A 27,569-nucleotide genomic window follows, 5' to 3' on the forward strand; every position below is an offset into this window, starting at 1 on the left:
AAGGTAACTGGGAGCACTGGAAGCACCCCATAATGTCAGTGCTGGTGTTCCGTTTCTTTACCCTCTCTCATCCCCACAGGTTGTTTAGTTTCTACTATCCCACATGCTGGCTTTCTGTTCCAACTGAGGTTTCTGTGAACTTATCTGTACATTATTCTGCATGTCCCATAGAAATGCATGAAGTAATTCAGGTCGCAGGAGTGAATCTCAGAATAAGCTGAGTTGGAAGGGACCCAAAAAAATCAAGTCCAACTCACACAGGATACCCCAACAATTCCACCCTGTGCCTGAGAGCATTATCCAAACTCTCCTTGAGCTGTAGTGGGACTGGGGCTGTGACCACTCCCTGGCAGCCTGTCCAGTGCCCCACCACCCCCTGGGGGAAGAACCTTTTCCTAATATCCAGACTAAATCCCACACACAGCTCCATGCCATTTAGTGCTGTCCCTCTGTCAGCAAGCTCTCTCCAGTGATCCAGTCTGTGCTCCTGCTGAGAAGGTGATAAGGCCAGAGAACCTGATATCTTATCCTGAGTGTTAGTGAGCCCTACAGGACATGGACACAGAAAGCTTCACAGAAATTTGGGTTTCAGGGCAGTTTGTCACTTCATCTGTAAGCCACAGCTTGTACTTAGTATTAAAGCCCTGAAGCCAAATTCAAAGGCCTCACAGCAAAGTCCTTGGCTCTGTCCATTGGCCAGCACACCCTGGCTTTGCACAGTTTCCTATACCCAGCCCAGTGTATCTTAATAATTACAGTTCTTCCCACTCCTCAAGTGCTGCTGAAGCTCTAAAACATCCTTCAGTCCCCTCCACTCTCTAAAAAACTAAAGCCCTTCTCAGGGCTGTCTCTCAGCTGTCTCAGCACTGGTGACAGAGCTGTTTCAGGACACAGAGCAAGAAGGTCCCATCTCTCACAGAATCTGTTAGGCAGAGTGGTTGCTGCACACCTGACCTGCTCTGACAGGAGAGCCATGAGAGAGGACTAGCACAACCCTGAACGTGAGTGGCTGCCAAATGCAGCCTCAAGGGGCATTCCCATCTCTCAGGGATGAGCCTGCCTGATTTCCTTTAGTCTGCTTTCCTCTCCACTTTTGTCCCTGTTTTAAGGAGTACACTTGCTATTTGTTCTCTAGCTGGTGGCAGATTAGGTCAGTTGATGATGATATTATTAGCTGTCAGCAAGAAAAGCTGTGTTTTCCCTTCAGCCACCTATATTTTCTCATTTTTTTCCTTTGAATGTAATCTCTCCAGGGCCGGCTGGGGAGAATTGGACCACCAGGATGCAAGGGTGACCCTGGTGACAAGGTAGGAACACTTTACTCTTTCACCAGCACATCAGTTGTGTAGCTGTTGAGTGAGGTACATATGTAGAAAGATGACCAACAAGAGGTTACTTACCCATTTTCCTACTAAGGGTATAATCTGATCCCAGACCTGGGATCCATGGAATGGGGACCACAGTTTGATTTTTCTGTGCCTCCTTTTCATGGACAAGGAAGCTGGGAGCCCCCAGTGTTCCTCCCCTCCACACAGAGAGAAGGAATTGCCCCTTTCATCAACATTAGCAACAAGCAAAAACTACTTTAGCCTCTAGAGCACTAGCTTAGAAATGTTATTTGATAAGAAAGTTTAATTTGATTTATTCTGCATGGAAAGTTTTGGCAATGTGAAGTGTGTGATTCTTTGTTGTTTCCCTCCCCAGGGCCCTGATGGCTATCCAGGAGATGCAGGAGACCAAGGAGAAAGGGGAGATGCAGGCATAAAGGTACAAGTGCTCTACACAGGCAGCAGGATGTGGGCAGAGGGTGCCAGTGGGGACAGCTCAACACCATTCCCCATATTTTTATATACACATATTCTAAATTGTTAGCTGTTTATGGAGCTGTCGTGGTTTTAAAGGGTGGTGTTCACAGGTTGATCTCACTTTTCAATGGTCAAAACTACTGTCAATTCTCAGAAATGGCCAGTTATTGGCAAGAAGAACAAACTCCCATCAGCCTCCAGCAGCCTTAACTTCCTTAGCTGTTTCCCTTTTTTTTTTTAAATGCCAATCTATCACAGGAGCCCATAGGCTTTGGGGTCTGGATCCCATCACCAGGCACAGGAGCTGAGGGCAGGACCTTGCTGGCCTTGCTGCTTGGGCTAATCATGGTGCAATGTGCTGGTGAGGCAGGCAATGACCATTGGCTCTCTGGCTGTTTCAGGGGGATCCTGGACGGCCTGGTCGCAGTGGACCCCTGGGGCCCCCTGGGGAAAAAGGAAGCCCGGTAGGTTCATGCGGCATCCTAATGTCTCCGGTGTTTTACTGTGGGCTGCTCATAAAATCACAAAATGGTTTGGGCTGCAAGGGACCTTCAAGTTCATCCAGTCCCACCCTCTCCCATGGACAAGCACACCTTCCATTATCTCAGGTTGCTCCAAGCCCTGTCCACCCTAGTCTGGGACAATTCCAGGGATCCAGGGGCAGCCACACACCCTCTGGCTTTGGACAGGACTGAAAAACCCGTTGTTGAAAAACCTGTTGTCAGCTGATGGAGGGAAGGTGACACAGGATCACTCTGCTCCATGGCTGGAGCCCCTGCTCATGCCAGTGCCATGTGGGCATGCCAGATGCATGGAAGTGGAACCTGGGTGTTCATACACACTTGTGCTCGAGGGGGACTGCTTGACACAGGATAAAAATGGCGGGGATGTGCACACCCTCTTCCATCTCTTCCCACAAACTGTATTTCTTTTTTGTCTCCAAGGGACTTCCAGGTAACCCTGGAGCTCAAGGACCTGCTGGAACCAAGGGGAGGAGAGGTGAAGTGGGACCTCCTGGACCCAAAGGAGAGGCTGTAAGTGGCTGAATAGATCCCTGGACACTGGACACACCACAGGAACCTGAGGCAGTTTCATGGATGAGTGCTGAGAAACTCCCCAGTTCTGCTTTGTGCATCCCAAAAGATGTGCAGATGGCTGATGTCCTTGTCTCTCCCATCCTCACAGAGCAGAACTCCCATAATCCTAAGCCTGATGTAAACCATTCACCTTAGAGAAGCATCCTGTGTTCCCACATAACCACACAGGCCTGGCCTCTCTGGATGCCCAGGGACATTTTGGTTGTACTCTGGCAAGTTCCCCAAACCTCTGGCTCCTTGCAGGAGCTCAGTAAGGATCTGGTGGTTACCATGGCAGAGCTCTGTGAAATGGGCAGTGTCACATATCAGTGGTGCCACAGACACTCTAGTTAATATGATGGGGCACTGCAAATTTTGGGGATGTGACGCTGCTCTTGGCCGCATCGGAGCTCTGAGCTAGCTCTATGGTGCCACTCTGGCACGGGCAGTCACCAGGAGTGGGGAACTTCAGGGGAAAGGTGATCCCACTGCAGAACCTTCAGAGCACCGAATCCTGCTGGGCTCTGCTAAATCAGGTGTCGTGGGTGATGGTAAAAGGAAGGAGGAGACTCACTCGGCTGTACTTCCCAGGAACAGGTTTATTCAAGAGAGGGGATGAGCACAAGGCTCTGGGCTGGCAAAAATCAGGACCGAAGAGAGCCCAGAGCACCTCTGTGCACTGGGTTTTATCTCAGGGGCGGGGACAGTCCAGGGTCCAATGGGAGCTCACAGGGGGAGGGGTAAGGGGAGGAGGTTACAATGTCAGGGACCAATGGGGATACAAAGAAGGCAGGAATACAACATAACAAACAATAACATGTCAAGGAAGGGATGATAAACATGGAAGGAGCTGGAAGGAGAGGTGGGGTTTACGATGATGGATGGGGAGATGGGGCAGGGCACAGGTGATTGACGGGGAACATTCAGAAAAACTGGGAAGGGTTTACATAACAGACAAATGGAACCAACCAAAGCAGTAAATGGGGGAGAAGCAGGAACATACCAAACAGATGAAATACTAACAATTCTAACAGAACTGAATAAAAATACTACAACAGGGATGGGTTGGAAAGGATGATCCCTGGCACAGCTCCACCAGCACCATGGGGCCAGAATCCAGCCAGCCTGTATCCTTGTGCAAGATCCGGTGGAGAAAGCAACACTGCATGAGCTGGATGTAAATCATAGTCTTTAACCCTGAGGGAATGAACCAGGCGTGGTTGTGGTCACTGTGGTGGAACAACAGTCTGGCTGTGGCTTCCCAAAAGGAAGTATGGGCATCCCTGCTCTCCTGCTGCTCGGAACACACTTGCATGTGTACATCTCTTGGGCCCAGAGGGAGGAGGGAGGACAGCCAGGAGCCACTGCCCAGGTGACATCCATCCTCTCACCCCATTTATGTGACTTCTGTGTCTGCTAAGGGGCGACGTGGAGATCCAGGGACAAAAGGCAGCAGAGGCTCTCCTGGAGGCATAGGAGAAAGGGTGAGTAAAGCAACTACACAGATTATTGCAAATGAGCCCAAAATAGACAGGACTGGGGTGTGTGTGATGTGCTAAGGCCCAGCCATGCAGTGTCCATGCAGCACCAGAGCTGAGAACGCAGATCCCACTGTGCTGTGCTCCCACTGTCCCACTGGCACCAGGTACAGCCTCCTTCTCCAGGGTTTGGTCCAGAGAGGGGACAAAGGGCAGTAAAGCTCAAGGCTGAGAGACACATTCAGAGGGCACACTGCCCTGACACTGTTTCAAACCAAGAAACACCAGGTTTGAGAGGGGCATCATGGAGCATTGCCATGCACACAGATAACATTGGAGACATCCCTGACCAGGAATATCTTTCCCTTCTTACAGGGAGATCCTGGTCCAGAGGGTATTCGTGGTCTTCCCGGTGAGGTTGGAAACAAAGGAGCTAGGGTAAGCATGGAGCAAGGTTTGGTGACAGCCAGGAGGAAGGGGAAGGGAGTGCCCTGGTGTAATCCAGGGCAGCTTGCCCAGCTGTCCTCATGTACTGTGTTCTTGTGTCTTTCTTTGCTGTGCAGGGAGAACAAGGACTGCCAGGACCTCGAGGCCCTTCTGGTGCTGTGGGAGAGCCAGGCAGGATAGTAAGTCACACTTGGGCATGTGTGTGACCATGCCCTCCTTCTGTGGTGAGAGCTTGCCCTGCTGACACAGGCAAGCTGCCTGCACTGTCCCTCCCAAGAAGAACCTGCACGACCTTCTCTCAGTGAGGCTCAAAAATTGTGTATTCTCATGATGATGTGGAAGGGATCTCTGGAGAAGGTGGGTCACTGGGGAGAGGGAAGATGGGACTCCACAAGCACCTATTTGTATGAATCTGTGGTTAGTCCATCAACGCCACTGTGGCAGTAGTGCTGTGACATCCAGGTGGCTCTATGGGACATGGGAACCCCACTGCTTAGACAGTCACTGCCACAGTGAACTCACCAGGAAAGGATATGATCCTGCAGCACCATCTCAAGAGCTGGTTTCTCCAGCACAGTCCCGTGTGGGCAGCAGGGAACATCCTCACTCACTCCCTTCTCTCCAAATCTGTCCTGCAGGGATCACGTGGGGACCCTGGTGACTTGGGCCCAAGAGGTGATGCTGGACCACCTGGACCAAAGGTAAAGTTCATGAATAAACCTCTACATTTGAAAAGGTGGATTTGTGTTCCTATTCACTTATTTATTAAAAAAAAAACCCAAACAAACAAACAAAAAAACACCCAAAAAACAATGAAAAAAAGCAGCTTTCACAGCAGAAACTTGTGTGCCTCAAAAACAGAATCAGACCTGTCCCTATGGGGCAGAGATGTAGGTCTTGCTCTGGCCAAGGCAGCTCTGATTACACTCTTCACCCTGAGCAAACTCAGGGGCATCCGTGGCACATGACATCCCCAAGACCCTGCAAAATCCTTGCTCTGCAAAGCAGTTCCAAATGCTTCAGGGCCAGCTGCAGAAGCCTTGGCTCCTGGTGGTGTCTCACCCCCAGGGAAGATGAAAATGGCTGTAACTGTCACAGACAGGAACAGGTCAGAAGGGCCAGGTTCGGTATCTCACGGGTCTTTTTTTCCTACCAAAGGGTGACAGAGGCAGGCCTGGTTTTAGCTACCCTGGACCCAGAGGACCTCAGGTATGTATTCCTCATCCAGCATGTGAGGAAATCTGTTTGAGTGGATGTTTCTCAGATCTGAGCAGACTGAGAAAACAGGGAAGGAGGAAGAAAAATGCAGATGTGTGGAGCCTGTGAAGGATAATGGGGATTGAACACCAGAAGTGAACCTGGCCACGGTCCATCAGGTGCTGGGGATCCCAGCTCCAATCATGGTGATGGTCCCTCAAACATCAGCCTGAAGTGACAGCTGCTCTTCAGCTTCATGCTTCTCACTGCAGTCTTTGGGTGAATGGGTGCACAGTGTGAGGCCAGTCCTGGACAGCTGCTGACCTCTCCCTCCTCTCCTTTTGCAGGGTGACAAGGGTGAGAAGGGGCAGCCAGGACCCAAGGTGAGTGTGCTTGTCTCCATCACTTGTTTTTTTGTACTGACTGAATGCCAAGGAGTTGTGTCCCAGCCCCCTGGGTTAATGGCTGGATACTCCCTGCAGCTGGAGCCTGATTATATCTCTCAAGCCCATCTCCTTTTGAAATCATATGAAAAATACGTTGCAGAACTTCCGGGGTTTTTTTTGGGTAATGCCTGTATAAACAGTGTTTTCTCTGCTCTGAGCTGCTGGCTTAGAGGATGCTCTCCCAGGTCAGGCAGGCATGTGTGTGTGATGCAGCAGAGCTTCTGCCTGAGCACATCCAGATGTGTTCCATGCTGGATCTGTTTCTCCTTCCATTGAACAGGGAGGACGGGGTGAGCTTGGACCAAAAGGAGTACAAGGGACCAAAGGAGAGAAGGGGGAGCCGGTAAGCAGACTCCCTGTACTGCCCCAGGGTCAGTGCCTCCCTCCCACATCCCCGCCACATGCACTGGGCATAACACTGCCACTCTTTGCCTGGTCCCTGTCCCCAAGCTCATCTGTGGCAGCCTGGTGACTGTGCTTAGCAGGGCTGGGGCTGATCAGGGGGTCAGGAGGGGCCCTGAACTCCTGGGGTTGCATTACCAACATTGCCCAGGAAGTATTTAACCTTTCTTTACATCTTCCCCAGGGTGATCCTGGCCCAGGAGGAGAGCCTGGACAGCGTGGTCCACCTGGTGAAGCAGGCCCAGAGGTACAGTCCCACAGTGTCTGAGGAGATGCTGTTGGAGGGGACACAGCTGCCAGATGTGTCCACTGGCTCACAGTGGGCCTTCCCCTTCAGAAAGTCACATTTTTGATGTCTCTGACGTCTAGTTCCCAGAAAAAGAATTCTTGGGAAAACTTTGCCTGAAATCCCTGTATTCTTTTTACAGGGAACCCCTGGCCCACCAGGAGACCCCGGTCTGACTGTAAGTAACCCCTGCTACTCATCCTCCTGGGGCAATCGTGGCTTTTCTGTGCACAGCCCAAGAACGAAACAGGACATCAGGTCCTGCTGCTTCCACAGGAGCCAGGGAAATAGGGGAGAGGGCAGGCTGGGCAGGAAGGAAAGGGGAGTCTTTAGCTTAGAGAGAAACGCTGACCCTGCAACCCTGTCCTGGCAGGACTGTGACGTGATGACCTACGTGCGAGAGACGTGCGGATGCTGTGGTGAGCTGACATCACCTCTCCCCAGGGAAGGAGAATAACTGCTTGAGGGATAGGGAAAGGGGGTCACCAGAAGCTTCCCAGCATCATTCACCCCTTTGTTTCCCTGCCTCTGCCCCTCTTCACAGACTGTGAGAAACGCTGCGGTGCCCTGGACATCATGTTTGTCATAGATAGCTCCGAGAGTATCGGATACACCAACTTCACCCTGGAGAAGAATTTTGTTGTCAACGTGGTCAGCAGGCTGGGCTCTATTGCCAAGGACCCCAAATCACAGACAGGTCTGGACTCTGAGGGGACACAGTGGGGCACGGGGAAAAGAAAATAGTCTTGGATCCTTTCAACCTCAATGGTTATTTTCCATGGCTTTTCAGACCAGTTGGGCAGCTCTTTGATTCTCTCCACTTTTCCCCAAGGATGGAAAGCCAAGTAATGTGACACTTTCTTGGCAGGTGCCCGTGTTGGGGTGGTGCAGTACAGTCATGAGGGGACTTTTGAAGCCATCAAGCTTGATGATGAGCGCATCAATTCTCTGTCAAGCTTCAAGGAAGCGGTGAAGCGCCTGGAGTGGATCGCTGGAGGCACCTGGACGCCATCTGCCCTTCAGTTTGCCTACAACAAGCTCATCAAGGAAAGCAGGAGAAAGAAAGCCCAAGTGTTCGCTGTGGTGATCACAGACGGGCGCTACGACCCCCGGGATGATGATAAGAACCTTGGGGCTCTTTGTGGTAGAGATGTAGTGGTCAACACCATTGGCATTGGAGACATGTTCGACCAGCCGGAGCAGAGCGAGACCCTGGTCTCCATCGCCTGCAACGAACCCCAGCGAGTCCAGAAGATGAGGCTCTTCTCAGACCTGGTGGCAGAGGAGTTCATTGACAAGATGGAGGACGTGCTCTGCCCAGGTCTGTCCCTGTCCATGTGTGGAACTGGAGTTTTGAGACCCAGGGTTAGGGGTAAGGGGCAGAGATGTGTCCCAGCAGGTTGGCCAGCAGCTGGGTCCTCCATGGTGGAGTCTGACCTTAGCCCAGAACTAAGAGTCCTTCCTCAGATACACACCAACCTTTTGGGGCAGTCTTTTGGGGTTCCTTGTAAGAGACCTTGTCCTGCCACTCTGACTGTGCAAGCTGTGAAGGAGCATGGCAACACATGGCTCAGTTTTCCTTGTTTCTTTTCCTTCCAGATCCACAGGTCGTCTGCCCTGAGCTGCCCTGTCAGACAGGTAAACATTACAAGTAACTTCATGGATCTGCACAGACTCTGGGGGGAGACTGTGTGAGGCTCAGGAGTAGGAGAGGGGGGTTCAATCCCTTTGCAAGGCAGGAGTTTGGGAAATAGTGTTACTTTATATGAGAAGAGGCTCCAGGGTTTCATCTCCTGCTCTTTTCCTCTCTCTCTGAGTTCCCTGCACAGGTAGGTACAAGTACACTGTGTGAGAATGGCACATCCACAATATTTCTCCCCAACCAAATTCCTGGGAGCCACCAGGTTTTGACCTCCAAACCCAAGTCAAAATCCCTTTGCTAAACTCCCATTCACATGACCTTTGAAGCAGGATGCTCCTTGGGAGTGACTGGCAGAGCAGATGTTAGGAACCAGCTGGAAAATGGCAACATAGTGGACCCTAAGCTTTGGCTTCTCTAATGCTGGCTGTATTTAATTAACAATTAACTCAGGGTGTTGTATTAAAGGAAAAGGCTGTAAGGATCCTCTCTCTGGTGCTCTGTGTGCTGAAAGTAGCTTTACTGGGTCACATTTTGCTTGTTATGGGGCAGATGTGCATCCCAAATTCCTAGAGATTCTGTCTGAGTCCCTGTGTCTGTTTAAATACTATAGATGCACTCTGTGCTGATACACAAAGTTTATAGAGGACCACAGTTTCTCCCGTTCCTCAATTTTTATCTTTCCTCTTGCCATGAATGTTTTTGTGGCAGTCCCCAGCTTCAACTGAGCCTTATACTGATTATCGAATTTCATTTTCGCATAAGTCCCTTTGTTTCCATGCAAAGGAAAGGAAAACTGGTTCCAGGATGCACAGAAATCCAGAGAAAATCTATAATTATTCCTGTCTAAAATCTCATGCTGATGTTTACAGTATTTACACCTGGCCATGCTGGGGACACACAGTATCCAACCATGATGCTGAGTTTCTCTGCTGTGTCTTCTGGGGAGCTTTGCCTGCAAATCTATGCACAAGGAAGTGACATCCCCAGGCCACACTGGTGATTGCTCAGGTGTCTTCAAAGGTTTTGGTCTTTGCAGCCTTCCATTTCCAAGGAACAAAAGCAGTGGTGCATTCATTTCTCCTGGGTTTGGGCCATCAAAGCCCTCTGACACAAGGCAAAGTTGTCGGTCCTTTCCTTGTAGTGCAGTTGAGTGTTCCCGTTCCTGATGCAAAGTGAGAACAGTTCGCCAGTGCCTGGCAGCCCTGGGGGACCAGAACAGGAATGGCTTGAGGGGGCATCTGAGGGGGTTCCCTCTTCAGTGAATCCCATAAGCCATGCCATATACAAACCAGGCTAAGTGTAGGCAAGACCTGTGCCCCAGAGAACTTGGGAGATAGAGTGACGTGGCTGGTAAGGTTGGTTTCACCTCCTGTGAAAATGCCCTTTCAGCATGGGCGAAAGTTCTTCTAGGTCTGGTAGATGAAATTTCAAGTAATAGGTTCAGGAGTCTTTGGGCAAGGAGCCTCCCACCCACCACGCTTGATGGTCCGTGCTGCACTGCTGTCATTGTTTAGAAGGATTTGTAGTGGTCACACTTCCCTAGTAGCAAGGGAACGTGTTGAATGGGATGGGACATACGACACATGTCAGAGCCTGAGACTTCTCTGGTTCTCACAGAACATCCCATAAGCTCATGCCAATTCCCATGCAGATCCTCTGGGTGGAGACGGTTCCCTTCAGAGGGAATGTGAGTGAGACAGTGCACATCCAATGTGTGTGTAGTGGACTGGCCAGAGAGTTCAGGGAGGCAGCTAAACCAGTCCCGTTCTTGGCCCCATGGCTCAGCATGGTGGTTCTGGTACTTTGAGGGGCAAATCAGCTGCCCCAGCTTCAGCCTAGGTGTTGTCAACAGAGCACAGGCAGGGACAGGTACTGCGTAAACCCTGTCTTTACTCCATGCTGCCTCAGGGCTTTATTCCCATTTTCAGAACAGCCCCTTGTCTCTCATCAGTTACTGCTGTGCTAACAGGATGCTGGAGGGTTGAATCCAAACTAACCGCTTGCTTTGTAGAAACCGCACGACATCCTGAGAGACTCTTGCTAACTGATCCAAAAGGCTTTGCTTTGAGCTTTGGGCTTTTATTCAAAGTTAAATTCAACACAGCCAGGCACAGATAAAGGCTCTCAGGGTCCTGACAAGCCCAGACACCACACGGCTTTGACATGAAGTCACTGCCCTGAGGCTGAGTACCAGGCAAGGAGGTCACATAATGCTGTCCCCTTAAATGTCTTCCTGCCTTAAAGCATCGTGTGTGTAGTTTGCACATAGCACAGTCCTAAGCTACATGATGGGTGAATCTCTTTGCAGAAGGGAGTGGCCTTTTTTCTGAACTCTGCTCCTTCTCCATCGTGCCTATGCCAGATCAGTAGGAATCAGTCAGGATCAGAGATCACCTGGGGAGTTCAGATTCTGTGTAATTTTCTGAAGTCAGTTAACACCTGAAAGATTTCAGGGCAAGTCTCATGATTCCTCCAACACAAATGGCAGAAAGATTTAAAATCTGGCTTTGATCTTTACTTCTCTGTCCTCGTTGGCTCTGTTCTTTTCTGGTGCAGTGCAGGTAGGAAAGCCAGGTAGCTTTCAGAGACACAGCCATTGCTAGCAAGCTCTGAAAATATTCTTTTGACGCTCACTTGCAGATGACAGGAACCTTGGGAGCGTAAACCCAGTTATTTTCCGCCCCATGGAAGAGGGAGTCAACATAGATTTCCCCAGCACCATACATTCGATCGCCCAGTTCCTAAACTCCACGCGGGAATCCCAGGACCCCAGCATGTACACCCAGCTGGTGGCCACTTTGGCTTTTACCGCCGAAAAAGCCAAGTTTGCCACTGGAAATGAGCGGCAAGAGTGGATGGACTTGTTCATTGACACCTTCAAAATGGTGCACAGTGAGATTGTGGGGGACCCAGAGACTGTGCTAGGGCTGTGCTGAGACCTCTCTTGGGAGGCAGAGGCTGAGTAGAGGTAGAACTCATCACTCCTGTGTGGCAGAAGGGACAGCACAGGAGGAGACGCTTTTCGTTCAGGAGAGACAGAGGCAGTGGAATGGCTTGGTTGCACTCATCTGGGGACAGGATACAAGGAGCAGTTCCCTCCAGCTTGCCCAGCATGGTGGCTTTCCCGAGCAATGCCAAGGGATGCTCTTGCTCTGCCTGCTGCTTTTTTGCCAAGAGCCTAATGATGCATTTCCCCCACACCTTCCTGCATATGTCCTTGCTGACCCCCTCCAAAGCATCCTCTGCATCCTCTCTCTTGGTTAACACAGGTTCCCTCTGGGTCCCTTAAAGCTGACTAAGCAAGGTGCATCCCTGCTCACCACAGTGTCTCTGTGGAATTCCTCATGGGCAGCTGGGGGTGTGGAGGGAAGAAGCAAGCAGGATGGGAGGGGGAGCAACCCTCCCTTTCCATTGGTAGCACTGACACCTGGGCAGCGCTTCTCTCAGAAGCTGTGTGGGCTCCCCTGGCCTTTTTCTCTGCTTGTCCATTTGTGTTTCCTCTGTTAAAATCCAAAGCATGTATCTGTCCACATACAGAAGGCAGATATTCTGTCACATAACACTAAGTGGTCTAAAGAAAAACTCTTTGATTGAGTTGTTTAAAAGCAAGCTTGATGTAGTAGAGCTTACTCAATCCACACCCATTGTTGCTTTGTCTCAGAGATCACAGAGCCACCACCTCTGTGGTGTTTGGACAAGGCCTGATATCTCCATCTGCTCAGCTTCCCCTGACAAAGGTCTCACAAAGTCAGGCAGGCGAGTGCCATTCCCACCTCCAGTTTAACTGCTCTCAAGCTCTATTTAGAAGTAGTGGCATTCGTATGGACACACAGGGGTAGAAGCACTTACTCTGACTGACATGGTATTATTGCAATAAAGTATACTGAGCAAGTGTCATATTTAATGGGCAGAAGGGAGATGTGCCATCTTCAGGAATGTGGCTGTAATATTTCCAGATGTTCCCCCAAGGTAAAGGAAGTCATTGTTTAGAAATGCTGAAGCACTCTTTCCTCCCAGGACAAGTTGCTCAGAGTACTCTGCTACTTTGAGTGTACAATAGAGGGAAAAGAGTTCTGAGTGCTTTACATGATGTGCTCTGTGTATTATGTGAAAGCAAAAAGATCAGCCTATGCTCGACTCTTGTCATAATTCACATATTCCAGATAGTCTGTGGAAAGCCAAACTCCCTGTTCTGTTTTGATTTTTTTACTGCAAAATTAGTATGACTTTGCCTGCTGGGATGCAGGACTGAACTCAGAATAGCTAGGCTGCTCCGGCCATGATACCAGAGGAAAATCTCCCAAACCCCACTGATTTGAAAAGATCTCAGGGCTGGGACATTTTACCAAACAAAGAGAGCTGGGGAGGATTTCAGCAAAGGGGTGTTGATTTTACTTAATTTAATCACACAGTGGCCATTTATTCCTAGAAAAACATTGGAAACAAAGTTTTTTACCTCACAAAAACCTTCAGCTCTTTAGAGGTGGGGAGAGGGAGAAAATGTCTCTTTGCAAGAGGAGTATTTGTGCTTGTCCTTGTTAAAGTCAGATGAGTGAAGGAGTGTTTCTTTAACATAATCCCAGTTAATCCCTCTGATAAAACCAGATGTATTTCATCACAGTAGCAGTTCCTTCAGTGAAACTATTGGGCAAAGGAAGCACAGATAAGGAGCTGGGTAAAGGATGGTCCACCCCTCCCCAAAGACACAGGATGGGCTGGGAAAGGGGGAAACCCCAAAAAAGTCTGGGAGGGCAGTCCCCACCTCACTTTCACCTCCACTGTCAACACTGCAAAAGAATAGAGGAAATACAAGTTCCTCAGGTATTAGAAGAAGCAAGAAGGTGAAGTGAATGGGTGGGGCTGCTCTGCACACACTAATGGCAGAAAAATCAATGATATTTCTCCTTATTTATGCTGCTTTCATTAGACATCCTCAGCTGTGAGTTACAGGTATTCATGATCCCCATAAGAAGGACCAATGCACGAGTTAAAAGCATGACAGGAAGATTTTAGTTTACCTAATTTGTGGTGGTGCTTTTGAGAGCTTCCCTCCCAGTTAGGATGAGAATCTTGCTGCAGGAAAGGGTGCTCGGGTCCTCAGTCTCTCAGAAATGGGAACAAGCTGCAACCAGAGCCTGACACTGAACAGGACAAACCCAAGGCTTTGCTGCCTCATATTCCCATGGGATAACTCATATGTAAAGGCACCTTATCAAACAGCTGGAAGGCAGCCCTCTCCAGCTGTGAGGGCTGAGCAGCAAGCAGAATGTGTCTCTGAGGAATGCTCCTGTCATATGTGCAGTGTGCTCTCGCTGAAGCTCCATGGAGTGATGCTGCACTCTGCTTAGCCAGGAGCTCTTCAGGCTTGCTTGTCATCTCAAGAAACATGTGGGCAGGCCTAGGGGGAGGCTGTTAACACTGCCCTGATATGACACGCAGCCCCTGCTCCCAGCTGCTTTCATAGACCCTCACATAGGTGTTGGGTTGTGTGGCTGCAAGGGGGATTCCCTTCTGCTTTTCCCCCTCCACGGCTGCTCAGAGCAGGTGCTCCCAAGGGGAGGTAACCTTGTGGCAGCAGTGCCTGCATACCAGGAACTGCAGCATCAACAGGCCTTTACACAACATTTCTCATGGAAGATTGGGCAGAGGTGAGTATGTGCCTTTATTGCTTTAAAAGAGAGGAGGTAACAAGTGAGAGGACAAAAAAAAATGGTTTCAGGTTTCACCAGGGGAGATTTAGATTGGATATTAGGGGAAATTTCTTCACTGAAAGGGTGGTCAGGCACTGAAACAGGCTGCCCAGGGAAACAGTAGAGTCATCGTCCATGAAAGTGTTCAAAAAACGTGATGTGGTGCTTAGGGATATGGTTTAGAGGTTAATACAATAGTGCTGAGTTAACAGTCACACTTGAGGATCTCAGAGGGTTTTTCTGACCATACAGAATCTGTGATTCCCTGATTCTGTGCTGAACACAGACGTAGACACAGACACTGTTCAGCACTAGGGAAGCTCGTTCTCAGGCTGGATTTTTTCTGGAAATTCAATCTAACATTACACTCCTACCCTCCAAGTTAGCTCCTGTTGCCAGAAATGGATGCTCAAGGTGGGGCTGCTCCAGAAGCTCCTATTCCTTTCCAGTCATGCAACAAACATGGCAGCATCTTTGGGACTTCACCCTTTTGAGATTCAGTCTCAGAGCCACAGAACCACTTGAGAGTGCTATGGGCATTGCCCTGCTGCAGCTCAGGGGGAACTCAGAGGAACACTGAATGCAATGCATAGAACTACAGAAAAGGGAGGAAATAATGGTCCCTATCAGCTGACTCCAAAGATAGCTAGTTTCTTCTTATTTTTGTTTCTTCCTGAGTTTATTCACTGCATATATTCATATATTCTATATGTTTGGACTGGGCTTGCAGCAACCTAGTAGTGGAAGGTGTCCCTGCCCATGGCAGGGGGGTGGAACAAGATAAGCATTAAGTTCCCTCCAACCCAAACCATTCTGAGATTATCTGATTCTATGATTTTATGGTAAGAGCAACTCTGACAGTAAACCACTCACCCAAAGTAACTGAGAGGTTGGCAGGTGCTGCTTGCCATTAATCTCTGGATATTCCCTTCACAAATAAGAGCTGGAAATTGAGGTAAGGCAGTGGATGTAATTCTGGGACTGAAATGCACAGACCTGTCTAATTTCATGAGGGTCTGTCACCAGTCCCAGAATTAACATTCATTAAATGCCCAGTAGCTGAGCTAGCAAAAGCAAAAGCAAAAATCAAAAGCAAAGCTCCTACATTTCAAGTGGTAAAAACAGCCTTTGGCAGCGGGGTTGGGCTGGTCCTTCTTTGGACAAGGATGCACAGAGGCAACTCCAACCCAAATTATTCCATAGTCTTCTCATTCTCCCAGCTTCCGTCTTCTTCTTCTTCCCCCTGCAGAGCTTGCTGTAGCCCAGTGCACCCAGCGCCCTGTTGACGTCGTCTTCTTGCTGGACGGTTCGGAAAGGATTGGGGAGCAGAACTTCCAGAGCGCTCACCGCTTCGTGGAGGACGTGGCCCAGCAGCTGACACTGGCCCGGAGCAACAGTGACCACATGAATGCTCGGATCGCACTGCTGCAGTATGGCAGTGAGCGGGACCAGAACGTGGTCTTCCCACTGACCCACAACCTTACTGAGATCTCCGACGCCCTGGCACAGATCAAGTACCTGGACTCATCCTCCAACATCGGGTCAGCCATCATCCACGCCATCAACAACATCGTGCTCAGCCCAGGCAACGGGCAGCGACTTGCCCGGCGCAATGCTGAGCTCTCCTTTGTCTTCATCACCGATGGCATCACAGGAAGCAAAAACCTGGAGGAGGCCATCAACTCCATGAAGAAGCAAGATGTCATGCCCACGGTTGTTGCTCTGGGGAGCGACGTGGACATGGATGTTCTGCTGAAGCTTGGCCTGGGGGACCGGGCAGCTATCTTCCGGGAGAAAGACTATGACAGCCTCTCCCAGCCCACCTTCTTTGACAGGTTCATTCGATGGATTTGTTAGAAGAAGGGCACACACACAATCCTTCTCTCACTGATATACACACCCCTGATATTACCTGTTGTATTTTCTTCCCCCTGTATGGTTGCTAGCCCAGAAGAGCTGCCCTCTGTGTCCTCCTTTCTAACCAAAATCCAGAGCTCTTTACTGATTTTCATGATGAAGAGTCATGTATCTTACATTTATGGTGCTAATTAAAACCCAGATCAAAGCAGGATACAGAGCCGTAAGAAGTACTTCTGTAAAGCTTTGCACACACTAAGCCATGATTTGTGTACATACTGTAATCCTAGGAGGGATTATCAGAGATGCAAGAAACCATTCCAGTGTAGCAGGACCAATGAATAACTCTAGTTTTCAAGAACTCTCAGTATCTCTCAGTGCATCTTGCTCCTTCTTTCTGGGAAAAGCAGGATGGTGTGAGAGGTTTTGCTGTCTTCAACACATGCTCCTTTGGGGGATTTGTCTATCTTAAACTTTGCAAGTCATCTTTAAGATCTTTATTTTCCTGTGGGCCATACCTGCCTTGATTCCTTCTGTCATTCTGCCCTTCATCAGAACCTGCTCATCTATTACTGCACTCAATATTTCAGCTGAGAGGGGCAGCATGACTCCCGGCACTGACAAAATAGTGGACAGCCACCAGAGCTGCCTCCCAGTCATCCCAGTGTGCTCAAAGCATCATCCATGGTACCTTCCTCCAACTGGCATCAGCTGAGCAGTGCCCAGCTTTGAACTTGAATTGTGCTGTCTGCAAAAATAAACAAACCTTTTTCACCCTATCCTGAAAAAGTATTTTTTTCTGTAGTTGTGGGGCTTTTAAAATTATTTTCAGTGAGCAGCTGATTCTCCTGGTTTCAAGCTGGTAAATGTAGATAATCATGGAATCACGGAATCACAGAATCACAGGAGGGAACTGAAAGACCATCTCATTTATTCCTACCATGGGCAGGGACAGAGATTGCTCCAAGCACTTGTCTTGAACACTTACAGCTGTTCATGCCCCTCATCTGTTCATGGGAGAATCCCTCTGCCCATGATGAGCTTTTTCCTATAAATTATTACCATGGTGTGGAGGACAGCAGCCCACATAATTACAGCATCCCCCAGCCACTCCCTCTGCTAACCTGGGAAAGCTCACACAAAATATAAGAAGTTTCATGGGATCCATGTTAGCAGGCAGCATCATTGCCAAAGAAAAAACACACGGACACCAGTAGACTGGAAAACTGCATGTGATGACTTTCAACAGGCTCTCCCAAAGGACAGAGGGTAGAAATGTCCATTGAGTCAGAGATTCCATGTCAAAGGATTTACAAGCTACACACAAGAAAAATCACTCAGCAGGCAAAACATTGTTCCAAGGGAAAGGGGGAGGGAGTGGAGCGACATGCAGGGGGGTCCCACAAAGAGTTTGGCCTCATGTTTTGCTGATCACTGCAGAGCAGGTGGGACATACCAGACATTCAGTCAGAGTCAGAGCTGCTGCTTGAGCTGCGTGAGCCACCACAGGGCTGGGGAAGAGAAAACAACTTTAGAACAGCAGGGAAATGAGCCTCTGGCACAGCATTCCTGAGAGGGGTTAGTGACCCTGTGGTGGCTGCCCCATATTGTGGGAGGGCTGGAGGTTTTTTATGATTTTTTTACAAGGCTCTTACGGTCAATAAAGGAAATTCCAGGAAGGACTTGCTCTCTGCCAGCAAGGATCAAAGTCACAGCAGACCACTTCCAGAGCTGTTTCCCAGTGAGAGGAGCTGCTGGTGTGATTTGTTTGGGAAATGTTCCCACCTCCAATGTTGAAAATGGGGCCTTGTTTAGCAGTTCCTCATTCTGACCTGCGCAAGATGATGCCCAACCCTGGAATGGTATTTTCTGCAGAACCTACTCCAAGCACAGGGAATTTTTTCTCCTTTTTTGGTTTTTTGTGAGTTTGTTTTTTTTTTAACCAAACAGTTCCTCTGCTGCAAGACACTGAGCCAATGTCCATTATGGAGGCATGAACTTGCTCTCAGGTGAGCAGGACAAAGTCCTGGGATTTAATACACTACATGATGCACCTAGAGCCACATCACCACTTAAAATGGCTTCAAGGAATTTGATGGATTGCTTTTCAAATTACTCACTTAATGTGACTCATTCTTGCCTATTTATTAATCTTACAAGTTTCCATATCTAAAAAAAGCCACTGAAGTTTGGGCACTTTGCTCCAGCCACTACAGGAGAGGAGAATCCCAGCTGCTCAGGGCAAATGTTATGGTTATGGACAAGGGGTCCAAAGGACCACAGCAGAATTAGGGAAGGGTTCACTGCTGTCCCACTCTTACCTTGCCTTCATGGTGCTTTCAGTGCTTTTTATGCTGCTCCTGATGCCCATGGGGATGATGCCCCGATGGGGGGTGCCCATGAGGGTGCTGGCCAGGAGGAGCAGGGCCTGGGGGGCAGACTGCCAGGTTCTCGCCAGGACCACGGTATCCTGGAGGGGCAGCAGGGCAAACTGCAACACCAGGAGGGTAGGGACTTCTGTCAGGACCACGGTATCCTGGAGGGGCGGTAGGGCAGACACATACTTTTGGCCGGCCTAGGAAGAAGTGGGACTGTTACTGGGCAGAGACAGACAGTGCAGGGAGCTGGTGTACCCATCCTGGTCTACCTCTTCCTCACAAAGGACACCCCACACCCCTTTGGGATGCAGGTAAATCCCCCAGGTGTCTGTGGCCATGGCACAGAGCTCCCCTCTAAGCCTTGATGGCTGTATGGTACCTGCAGCCCTGCCTGGCTGCACGGCCCCTCACCTTGGTTGCGGTCACACATCCTCAGTGGTCTCCAAGCTGAAAGGAAAGGACAGGCACCATCAGTCACCTCCTGCCATGAGACATTGGCCAGCCAGCAGCTGGGACCTGTCTCCTCTGTCCCACATGTCTGCCTCCAGCACAGGGACTACACTTGCTTCCCCAGCAGTGCCATCCCCCCACAGACTCCGACTGCTGTCTTGTCCCTTTGGTGACAGCGCCAACCCCCAGAATGACTGTCCCCCGCTCCATGTGCACCTAAAGCCCAGGCATACGGTTTCCATCGTTAATAGAAATATACCCACACTGGCCCAGCCTGGGTGCCAGGCTCGTATCCTCATGGGCCACAAGGGACTGGGGACACGTGCCTGGGTGCAGTGCCAGGCATGGGGACAGTGCACCCTGACCCATGCTCCCGCTGCCCCCGTGCTCCTCCGCTGCCCTGCACTCACCAAACCTGCAGAAAAGTTTCCAGACGAGGCAATGCCGGCAGCACTCGGGATCCCCGTCCTTGGCACGGCACTCCCGGCTGTCGAGCACCTATTAAATAGCGGGGCCCTGCCCCGGTGAGCCGGGGTGCGGTGGGGAGGGGTGACACCGGAGTGGTGACACCGCACCGTCACCATGGACACGCGGGAAACGTCAACACGCCGCTCCCAGCCGGCACGAAGGTCCCACAGGGATAATAAACACAGGCGATGGAGGGCGGAGATTCCAGCTCCCGGAGTCATGGGATGGATGGAGTGAGTCAGCTGACCCCACCATGAACCCCGGCTCGGTGCTCCGAGCTCAGGCACAATGGCCAGGAACAGGGATAACCTTCCCATAGCACGGGGCTGTGGGACAGCGAGGTGCGGGGCCAGACAGTGCTCAGCGTGCTGCCGCGGTGTGCGGGTGGAGAACACAGTATCTGGCTGTCACACACGGTCAACAGGGACAGGAGGCAGGGCTGGATGCCTGGATTTTCAGGTTTTCTGCTTGGAAGATCTATGAGGAGGGTGCAGGGTTTCTCCCATCTCAACCCGCCCCATCTCCCTGCTAACACCCCTGATGGTGCCTCATGTTTGGCAATGCTTCCTTTCCAGGCAATTCAACAGGCTGGAGTTGTCACACGCAGCCTGAAAGACACCTGGCAGAAAGGGACTGTGCCAGGTCTTGTCCCAGATCTCAGGTGGGAGGGTATTTCGTGGGGGTTTCTGGACACAGGGACTGTGCGGGGTCAGAAGGTGCTCATGCACAGGGATCTTGTAGCAGGCAATGCTACAAGGATCCCACCATCCCTTCCTGGGATCACTGTGGTCCCAGGCACTGCCAACCCAGTCGTCTACTTCTGCCCCAGGGATGGGAGGATGGAGCCCAGAGTCCAAGCCTCCGACAGCAAAAAAATCCCCCATGTCCAGGGAAAGGCCAGGGGATATGATGCTGCATGTGCCTGAGCACAGCAGCTCTCCAGAGGTGGATGCCAACAGAACCTAGGCAGCAGCAATAGTATTTCCCAGCTGTATTTGCCCCAGAACATTCCCAAGCCCTTCTCAGACCACCCGCTTGTCCAGCAGTGCCAGCACGACCGCCAAGCCTTGCTTTGCCTCTTCCAGCAGCTCAGAGACCTTCTGTAACATCTGTGTGGGGACAAGATGCATCATTTGGCACTTGGCACTCGACAGGCCAGGAGAGCCATCCACCGAGCACCCCATGTGTCCTGCCAGCGGCAAAGGGGCACCAGCAGCCCCGCGGCGTGACTGCCATCTCCGCCCCCCTCAGCCACACGGCCTGTGCGGCCCGGCTCACCACACGCTTGAACTCCTCATCCTCGATGTCCCTGAGGTTGATCATGACATTGCAGTAAGCTCCGAACACTGCTGCTTCCAGCATTTTGGCTCCCACCTGGAGAAAGTCGGGCTTGTGAGAAGCTCTCCTGGTGACCCAGCTCCACCATACGGCACTGAAGCAGGTCAGACCCTTACACTGCAGGACTCCCACCCTGCACCACCCAGCAGCATGCAGTGTTTTCCAATCTCTTGGTATTCTCAGGAAATGGCTGCCAAAGAATTACTGGGTGGAAACCACTGGCCAGTTTTGGAAGCACAGCCGGAGGGATGCATCTTGGAGGTCAAGACATGAGGGAACACCTTGCAGGGCAAGTGTGTGAGCTGGGGCCATACCTGGATGTCAGATTTGCAGGCCAGGTTGCAGTGTCGTGCCAGCTCCTTCAGAGCAGGCCAGAGCCCGCTCACTTTCTCTGCCAGGCCATAGGGCACTCCCACAGCCGACTTCAGCCCCTGCTGCATGGCACTCCTGCGCCTGAAAGGGGGGACAGCCCTGGGGTGAGTGCTGAGTGGCTGTGCCTCCACAGCGAGCCAGTCCCCACCAGCCCAGCTAACCTCTCCCGCTCCTCAGGGGTGTTCTTGGGCAGCTTCATGGCTTCCTGTAGGCAAAGAAAAGCAGGTTTGCTGCTGTCATCCAGACTGTGTCTTGCACCAGGGGTCAGGGCAGACCCCATAACCCCTGTGCCCTTGCAAATCTCCCTTATGTGATGACAGTCCCTTCCCCTGGCCCTGGCTTTAGCATCCCTGGAAGTGTTCAAAAATGAAGCAGACGTGGCACTTTGTCATATGGTTTAGTGGGTATGGGTGTACTCAGTGGAAAGTTGGACTTGATAATCTTGGAGGTCTTTTCCAACCTTAATGATTCTATGATTCTAAGGTCAGAACCCTGCTCCTAAGGAATCCAGAGCACATCAATCCTAACCCTCCTCCCAGCTGGAAAGCCCCCCTGTTTCCCTGCAGGATGCCTCTGGTGGGACCTCACCATGTAGCTGCTGAAGGCACGGGAGTCAGCATCCACCATAGCCACCAGCTCTTCCATGGCCTGGTGGAAAGGAGGGATCAGCTTCCTCATGATGGGGTCCAGGTCCTCAAACTGCCGCTTCCCATAGCTCATCAGTCCCACCATGCTGCCCAGTGCTGCTCCCTGCCAGGGTAAATCCTCCAGTAAGACACAGTGCCCATTGCTACCACCATGCCAGCTCCTCTTGGCACACCCAGGGCCCCTAGGCATCTCGGTGTGGGCCACATACCAGGGCTCCCGCAGCTGCAGACACAGAGCCTCCTCCTGGTGCTGCTGACCTCGCTCCAACTGCTTGCACAAAGGCACCCAGTGGCTTGGCCACCAGCCCCCTGTCCACCTCTCCTGCCTCCACCAAGTACCTGCAGCACAAGTGGTTTAAACCCCTCCAGGTGCAGAGACATCACCACCACCCAGACCCTTCTCACCCAGCACTGTTCTCTCCAGCACTGACCCCATGAATGAGTGGGGGACTAACCCAAAAAATGCAGCCTGAGGGTCAGGGTAAGGACTGGGAACCCCACAGCGACTGCTGAGGAGCACAGGTGGTGTGGGGGTTGCCCTGAATTAGGTGGGTTGAGCTGATGCAAACAGCATTTCATGGGACAGAAACACCCCTGTAGCCATGGTGACAAGGACTTCACCTCATGGGTGGATTCCCCTTCCTTTCCCTCCCCAGACTTATGTTTCACACCGGGTGCTACAGCATGTGAATCAGAGGGACTGAAATTTTGCATGGGGATAGGTAAGGAATTTAACCTTCAAATCTGGCCACGAAACCTGCTCTCACTGCCTGCTGAAGCAACCTGAAGTTCCCCCACTCCATGTTCACATACATCAGCATTTGGGAGCAGGGAACCACCCTGCTCCTGCACAACACCCAACAGAGATGTCCCCAGGCTGTGAAGAGGAGCTGGGAGCAGCCTCCACTCCCAAAACAAGCTGAGTGCAGGATGCAGGCAGCAGGATCCCCCCCCCATCCAGGCAGGAACAGGCACCATGACAAGAAGTAGGATGTGGGTCCCTACTCGATGATGCGCTCCCGGGGGCGAAATGGAGACAGGGAGTCCAGGCCCAGCCGATTGACAACCTGCAAGGAGCAGCACTGCTGTGTCAGCCCTGTCATATAAGTCCTGCTGCATCCTCATTCCCCACTGCTAATTAACCATGGGTGAGTCAGCGCTTTGACTGGGCCACCACCCAGGGAGAGGACAGCTGGCACCACCAGCCCATCCCCTCCCAGACTCGGGGGCAATGTGCGGTCACCTCCAAATGACTGGGAACTGTACAGATAAATCATTAGCTTGCTCTTATCTAGCACGTTCCCCACAGGCTGGAAAAGTCCCTCCCTCCTGCAGTGGAACAGCAGAGCCTGTCTCCTCCTTTCCAGCTTACTCCCCATCCTAGGACAGCCTCACATAATGCCACACATTGTCCTTGAGATCTGGGGACACCTCCTTCCCTCCTGGCTTCCATGCAGGCAAGACAAGGGGCTGCTACATACACTCAGTCCTCATGGGTTGTGGTTCCTGCTCCCTGTGCATCTCAGCGTGGTCAGCACAATAAAGCAATTTGTCCCACTCACTGTCCCCTCACCCCCCACAAAATCCACTCTGGAGACAAGTGTTGTGCCTGGGGCCTGAGCAGTCCCAAATCTCTGCTCAGTGCTACTTTGGGAGGCTGGTGGGGGGTGGGATGTGACTCTCACGTGATCCCACCCTTGTGCTGGTGGCAGGAGAAGCCACATTACCAGCCTGATCTTCTGTTCCTCCTCCAGGATGAAGAGTTTTTCCTTCTTGATGTAAAACTCAGCTGCATCCATCATGGCCTTCTTGGGAATGAGCCCCACCAGCTGAGACCCCACCACCGGGAGATTCAGTTCCTGCAAAGGACATCAGAAATGTGATTTTCCTCAGAGCCCTGCTGCCACTACGACTGGTGGTCCTCATCCCTTCCCAAGACATGGGAAGCTCACAGAAAAGCTTTCAACAGAGGAGTTGGGTTGCAAGTTGCTGAGTTTCTGGGGGTTTTGTGCCATTTCGCACTTTGGCTGAGCTAAGCATGAGAGAAAACAGAGCCTGACCTGAGGGTAGGTAATAAAGCTTGGTGGGAGACGTCCTCTGGGAAGCCCCCTTGGGAACAAGCACCCCAGGCCCCCCACCTGTGCATCTCGGCAGATCTCCTCATAGACGGTGTGGAGTGGTGTGGTCTCAAAGTCCAGCAGGTTTGTTGAAACCTGGGCCATGTTCTCCTCCTCCAAATACCAGCCAATGCCCTGCACCTTCTTCAAGCGTCCGGGCTGCCAACAATTGCCACATTCAGGGCACAGCCCAGGAGGTGTGGGGACAGGCAGGTGTGCTCCTGGTGTGCCCATGCTCCTGGGGTACCTGGTTGGGCCCGCGGCCCTGCTCGCGGATGTTGAGGGCAATGCGGTGAGCCAGTTCCTTGGTGCACAGCAGGTTGATGTTGTATGCAATAAGGAAGGTCCGGGCACCTGTCACTGTGGCCCCCCACCGGGGGACAAAAGCTGGGGGCCCAAAATCAGGAGCCCACTCTGGTTTTGCAAGCTGGGGAGGAGGGAGGACACTGTGTGGGCTGGCACCGCCCAGGAGGACATGCCACCTTCCCATCTCCCCAGCTGGAATCTGCCATGACCACTTGTGTCACCAGCTCCTCTTGGTGCAAAAGGACTACACCAGCGCCCAGCATGCTCCCTGAAGCCAGGGAAGTACAGATCAGGTCTGTCCAGCCTGTGCCTCCACCAGACTCACTTTCTCAGGGAGCGCCTCGTACTCTCCAGCACGGATGGAGGGCAGGGCTTTCCTTCTCTCGTCCCGTGCCGCTGCTCCATACAGGTAAACTGCAAGACACAGCCAGGGGTGAACACCAGCAGGCAGGGGACTTTCTCCAACAGTTGGAATCATGCAGGGAGGGATGGAATGTAGAGAGGTTCCTGACCCCACTCACCAGGCACACCCAGCTCTGCTGCCAAGCGCTGCCCGAAGATGTGGGCACAGGTGACACACTCCTCCATGCTGACGTTCCTCACTGGCACAAAGGGGCAGACGTCCAAGGCCCCCATCCGAGGGTGCTCACCTGGTGGTGGGGCAGATACAGGAATGGGAAGTGGGAAGAACAAGCAGATAAGGAGGGAGAACAACCCTTTCCCACACTCTTACAGATTGGACACCATTGCTGTGAGAAACCAGAGAATCACAGAACAATGCAAGTTGGAAGGGACACATCAGGAACATTGAGTCCAACCCCTGGCCCTGCACAGGGCAGCCCCAACAATCCCACCATGTGCCTGAGAGCACTGCCAGCACTTCATAAACTCTGTCAGGCCTGGGGCTGGGACCACAGTCCCTGTTCCAGTGCCATGCTTGGTCCCAGCAGCACAGCAGCTCCCTCTGTGCCAGCCCAGCCCCTGGACCTCTCCCAAGCTCACCTGAGTGTCGGCTCATGTCAATCAGCTGCCCAGCCACATGGGCCGCACTCAGTGCCCCTTCCACCACGGCCTCAGGGGACCCCACAAAGGTGTAGACAGTGCGGTTGGTGGAGGCGCCAGCATCCACATCCAGTAGCACACATCCTGGTGTCCGGGAGATGGCCTGTGCCACTGCATCAATTACCTGCCAGACAGCAGACGGGAGCAAGGGGGCTGAGATGGCTGGGGCTGCACAACAGCCATGGCTTTTCAAGAGAGAAGACATCTCAGCTCTACCCCTTCTCACTGGTGATGGGGTTGAGGATGACCCTGTGATCAGTGGGGATGCAGCCCTGCACAAGCATCCCACTCCCACCCAGGGGGTTTGGGGCACCCCTGGCTCCCTAAACTTACCATGGTTGGGGAGAGAGACCTGGCTACGGCTGCATGTCACAGAGCTCCACCACAAATTGCTGTTCCTGAGGATACATCCTCCACATGCCAGCTTCCCAACACATTTGGCTCTGCAAAGCCTCTTCCCTGGAGGAGGCTGTGTTTTTACAGCCATGCTGGGTTTGCTGAACTCTCCTGCCACTGGCAGAGCGAAAGTTCAGTTGAAAGCTGATGCCCAGGACAGACTCCATTAACCTGGACAGCATCTTTCGGCACAGCTGCAAGCAATATTTCTCTGCAGGGTTATCTCACACTAACCCCAGACCTGGTGCTAGAGCAACCCGCAGTCAAAGGTGGAGGAGGTCTGAGCCCCTGCTTCTCACCAAGGTGCTGTAAGGGAGCTGAGGCTACCTTTAGGCATTTTTGGCACTAGCCAGGTAGTGAAAAGTGCACAGCACTGCAAAGGAGGCATGGCAGAGTCTAAGAGTGGGTATTGCCCTGCAGGGGGAAACCTAGCTGTCAGCACCCCGGTGTCACCCACCCGTTAGCCCTTCTACATACTCCCTCACCTCTTTGTTATTCCCCTCTGAGAAGTTGGGGACGCATTCCACCAGCTTGGCCATGGTCCCAGGGTCTGCTTGCACCCCTCAGCTCCTGGCTCAGCTCTTCACACCCTGGGGGTTTCCTGCACTTTCCAGTCCCACTGCGGAGCAAAAGCCTCTCAGCAGCCAACCTGTTGCCTCTTTCCCAAGCTCAAGTTTCTAATTAACTGAATCGATCTGTGGCCAGGGGACAGAAAGAGGCTTGGATAAACACCACGGTACTGGCCCTGCTGTGCTTGGAAGAGCTCCAAGCACAAGGGCTCTGGGGGGCCAGATAGCAGGGCTCACCAGCACCAATTAATGAAGAAAAAAAATCTGCTGCAATCAGCAAAATGATTACCACATGGGACAGCCAAGTCACTGCAACATGACCACTATTCTTCGTGGGCGAGACCGCTCCTTGCAGGACCTTCACCATGGATATCAGGTAAAACTCATCGCTGTGAGCAGGATTCGAACCTGCGCAGGGAATCCCTATTGGATTTCGAGTCCAACGCCTTCACCCCTCGGCCATCACAGCCCTGGACCCCATGGCAGGGGGTACAAGACAGAACTGCATTTTGCTGGGAGGTGGGGAAGTGTCTGGGATGTGTCACGATCTGCAAGGTGGGATTTGTGATGTGGTTCTTTTAGCCGGTCTTAGAGTACAAAAGATTATCAGCAAACCAAGGACTTAAACAACAAAACACACTTTATTGAGTGCTCAACAGCACTAATACGCGATAGAGAGAAAAGAGGAGAGAGCAAAGCATAAGGAAAAGAGAGTAAGGGGATTATAGCTACCAACGTCAAAGTCCACTCAGCCATCCAACGACGCAGAGTCTTCTGTCCGTTGGGGAGATCTCCAAGGAAGGTAAGTTTGGGATATGATTTTATAGTCTTTTACAAAGCAAGGGGCACAGGGCCAAAAACAGGAAATTGATCATCATTGTGATGAATTCCATGGCGCAGGGGGCAGGTGTAGGGTAAACAAACCACGTCTTGTGGCAGTGGCCTCAGGGGAGACAAAGAGTTCCATTGTCCCACCCCAAACCCCTTGTGAAGGGCGGCCCAGGTGCTCTGATTTGGTTTGAGTCCCTGGGGGGTTCTCCCTTGCTGTGTTTCTAATGGTCCCTGACCCTGAACTCCACCCTCAAAGGTGGAAACTCTCAGGGGTTCCATCCCTCAAAAACCCCTGCTGTGCCTCTGTTC

At 51.7% G+C, this 27,569-nt stretch overlaps 3 protein-coding genes and 1 non-coding gene across 11 annotated transcripts in view; 1 reads left to right on the forward strand and 3 right to left on the reverse strand.

The window, feature by feature from the left end:
* The window catches only part of COL6A2 (collagen type VI alpha 2 chain), a 25,314-nt gene extending 8,209 nt beyond the window's left edge, over window positions 1–17,105 (forward strand). The window contains exons 10-27 of the mRNA XM_015633978.3: window positions 1,254–1,307; window positions 1,705–1,767; window positions 2,207–2,269; window positions 2,750–2,839; window positions 4,303–4,365; window positions 4,735–4,797; window positions 4,923–4,985; window positions 5,445–5,507; window positions 5,965–6,015; window positions 6,351–6,386; window positions 6,730–6,792; window positions 7,036–7,098; window positions 7,280–7,315; window positions 7,511–7,556; window positions 7,682–7,834; window positions 8,006–8,458; window positions 8,737–8,775; window positions 15,719–17,105. Coding sequence (XP_015489464.1) covers window positions 1,254–1,307; window positions 1,705–1,767; window positions 2,207–2,269; window positions 2,750–2,839; window positions 4,303–4,365; window positions 4,735–4,797; window positions 4,923–4,985; window positions 5,445–5,507; window positions 5,965–6,015; window positions 6,351–6,386; window positions 6,730–6,792; window positions 7,036–7,098; window positions 7,280–7,315; window positions 7,511–7,556; window positions 7,682–7,834; window positions 8,006–8,458; window positions 8,737–8,775; window positions 15,719–16,326 — 2,070 coding nt within the window. The 3' untranslated portion in view covers window positions 16,327–17,105. The remainder of the gene's footprint in view (window positions 1–1,253; window positions 1,308–1,704; window positions 1,768–2,206; window positions 2,270–2,749; window positions 2,840–4,302; window positions 4,366–4,734; window positions 4,798–4,922; window positions 4,986–5,444; window positions 5,508–5,964; window positions 6,016–6,350; window positions 6,387–6,729; window positions 6,793–7,035; window positions 7,099–7,279; window positions 7,316–7,510; window positions 7,557–7,681; window positions 7,835–8,005; window positions 8,459–8,736; window positions 8,776–15,718) is intronic.
* The window catches only part of TRPM8 (transient receptor potential cation channel subfamily M member 8), a 688,444-nt gene that overhangs the window by 173,398 nt on the left and 487,477 nt on the right, over window positions 1–27,569 (reverse strand). The gene's annotated exons all lie outside the window — the stretch shown is intronic.
* On the reverse strand, window positions 17,541–26,526 carry FTCD (formimidoyltransferase cyclodeaminase). Of its 8 annotated transcripts, none has more exons than XM_033515911.1 (18): window positions 26,346–26,526; window positions 25,405–25,588; window positions 24,924–25,052; window positions 24,728–24,816; window positions 24,344–24,523; window positions 24,118–24,255; window positions 23,707–23,838; window positions 22,985–23,046; window positions 22,189–22,318; window positions 21,921–22,082; window positions 21,494–21,537; window positions 21,275–21,431; window positions 20,901–20,996; window positions 19,565–20,731; window positions 19,116–19,151; window positions 18,891–18,901; window positions 18,648–18,796; window positions 17,541–17,837 (listed from the first exon to the last, which is right to left on the reverse strand). In XM_033515911.1, exons 1-14 carry the CDS (start codon window positions 26,397–26,399, stop codon window positions 20,645–20,647), a joined length of 1,644 nt encoding a protein of 547 aa, XP_033371802.1. In that variant the 5' UTR covers window positions 26,400–26,526; the 3' UTR covers window positions 17,541–17,837; window positions 18,648–18,796; window positions 18,891–18,901; window positions 19,116–19,151; window positions 19,565–20,644. The 8 variants fall into 8 exon arrangements, with proteins under 8 accessions (XP_033371802.1, XP_033371804.1, XP_033371800.1 ...); XM_033515913.1 differs by having other exon boundaries at window positions 18,648–18,817; XM_033515909.1 differs by adding an exon at window positions 17,982–18,158 and having other exon boundaries at window positions 18,648–18,901.
* On the reverse strand, window positions 26,817–26,898 carry TRNAS-CGA. The gene has a single exon. It is a non-coding gene; the product is annotated as a tRNA-Ser (tRNA).

The sequence above is a fragment of the Parus major genome, chromosome 7, assembly GCF_001522545.3.
Source record: "Parus major isolate Abel chromosome 7, Parus_major1.1, whole genome shotgun sequence".
In the NCBI taxonomy this organism is placed as follows: Eukaryota; Metazoa; Chordata; class Aves; order Passeriformes; family Paridae; genus Parus; species Parus major.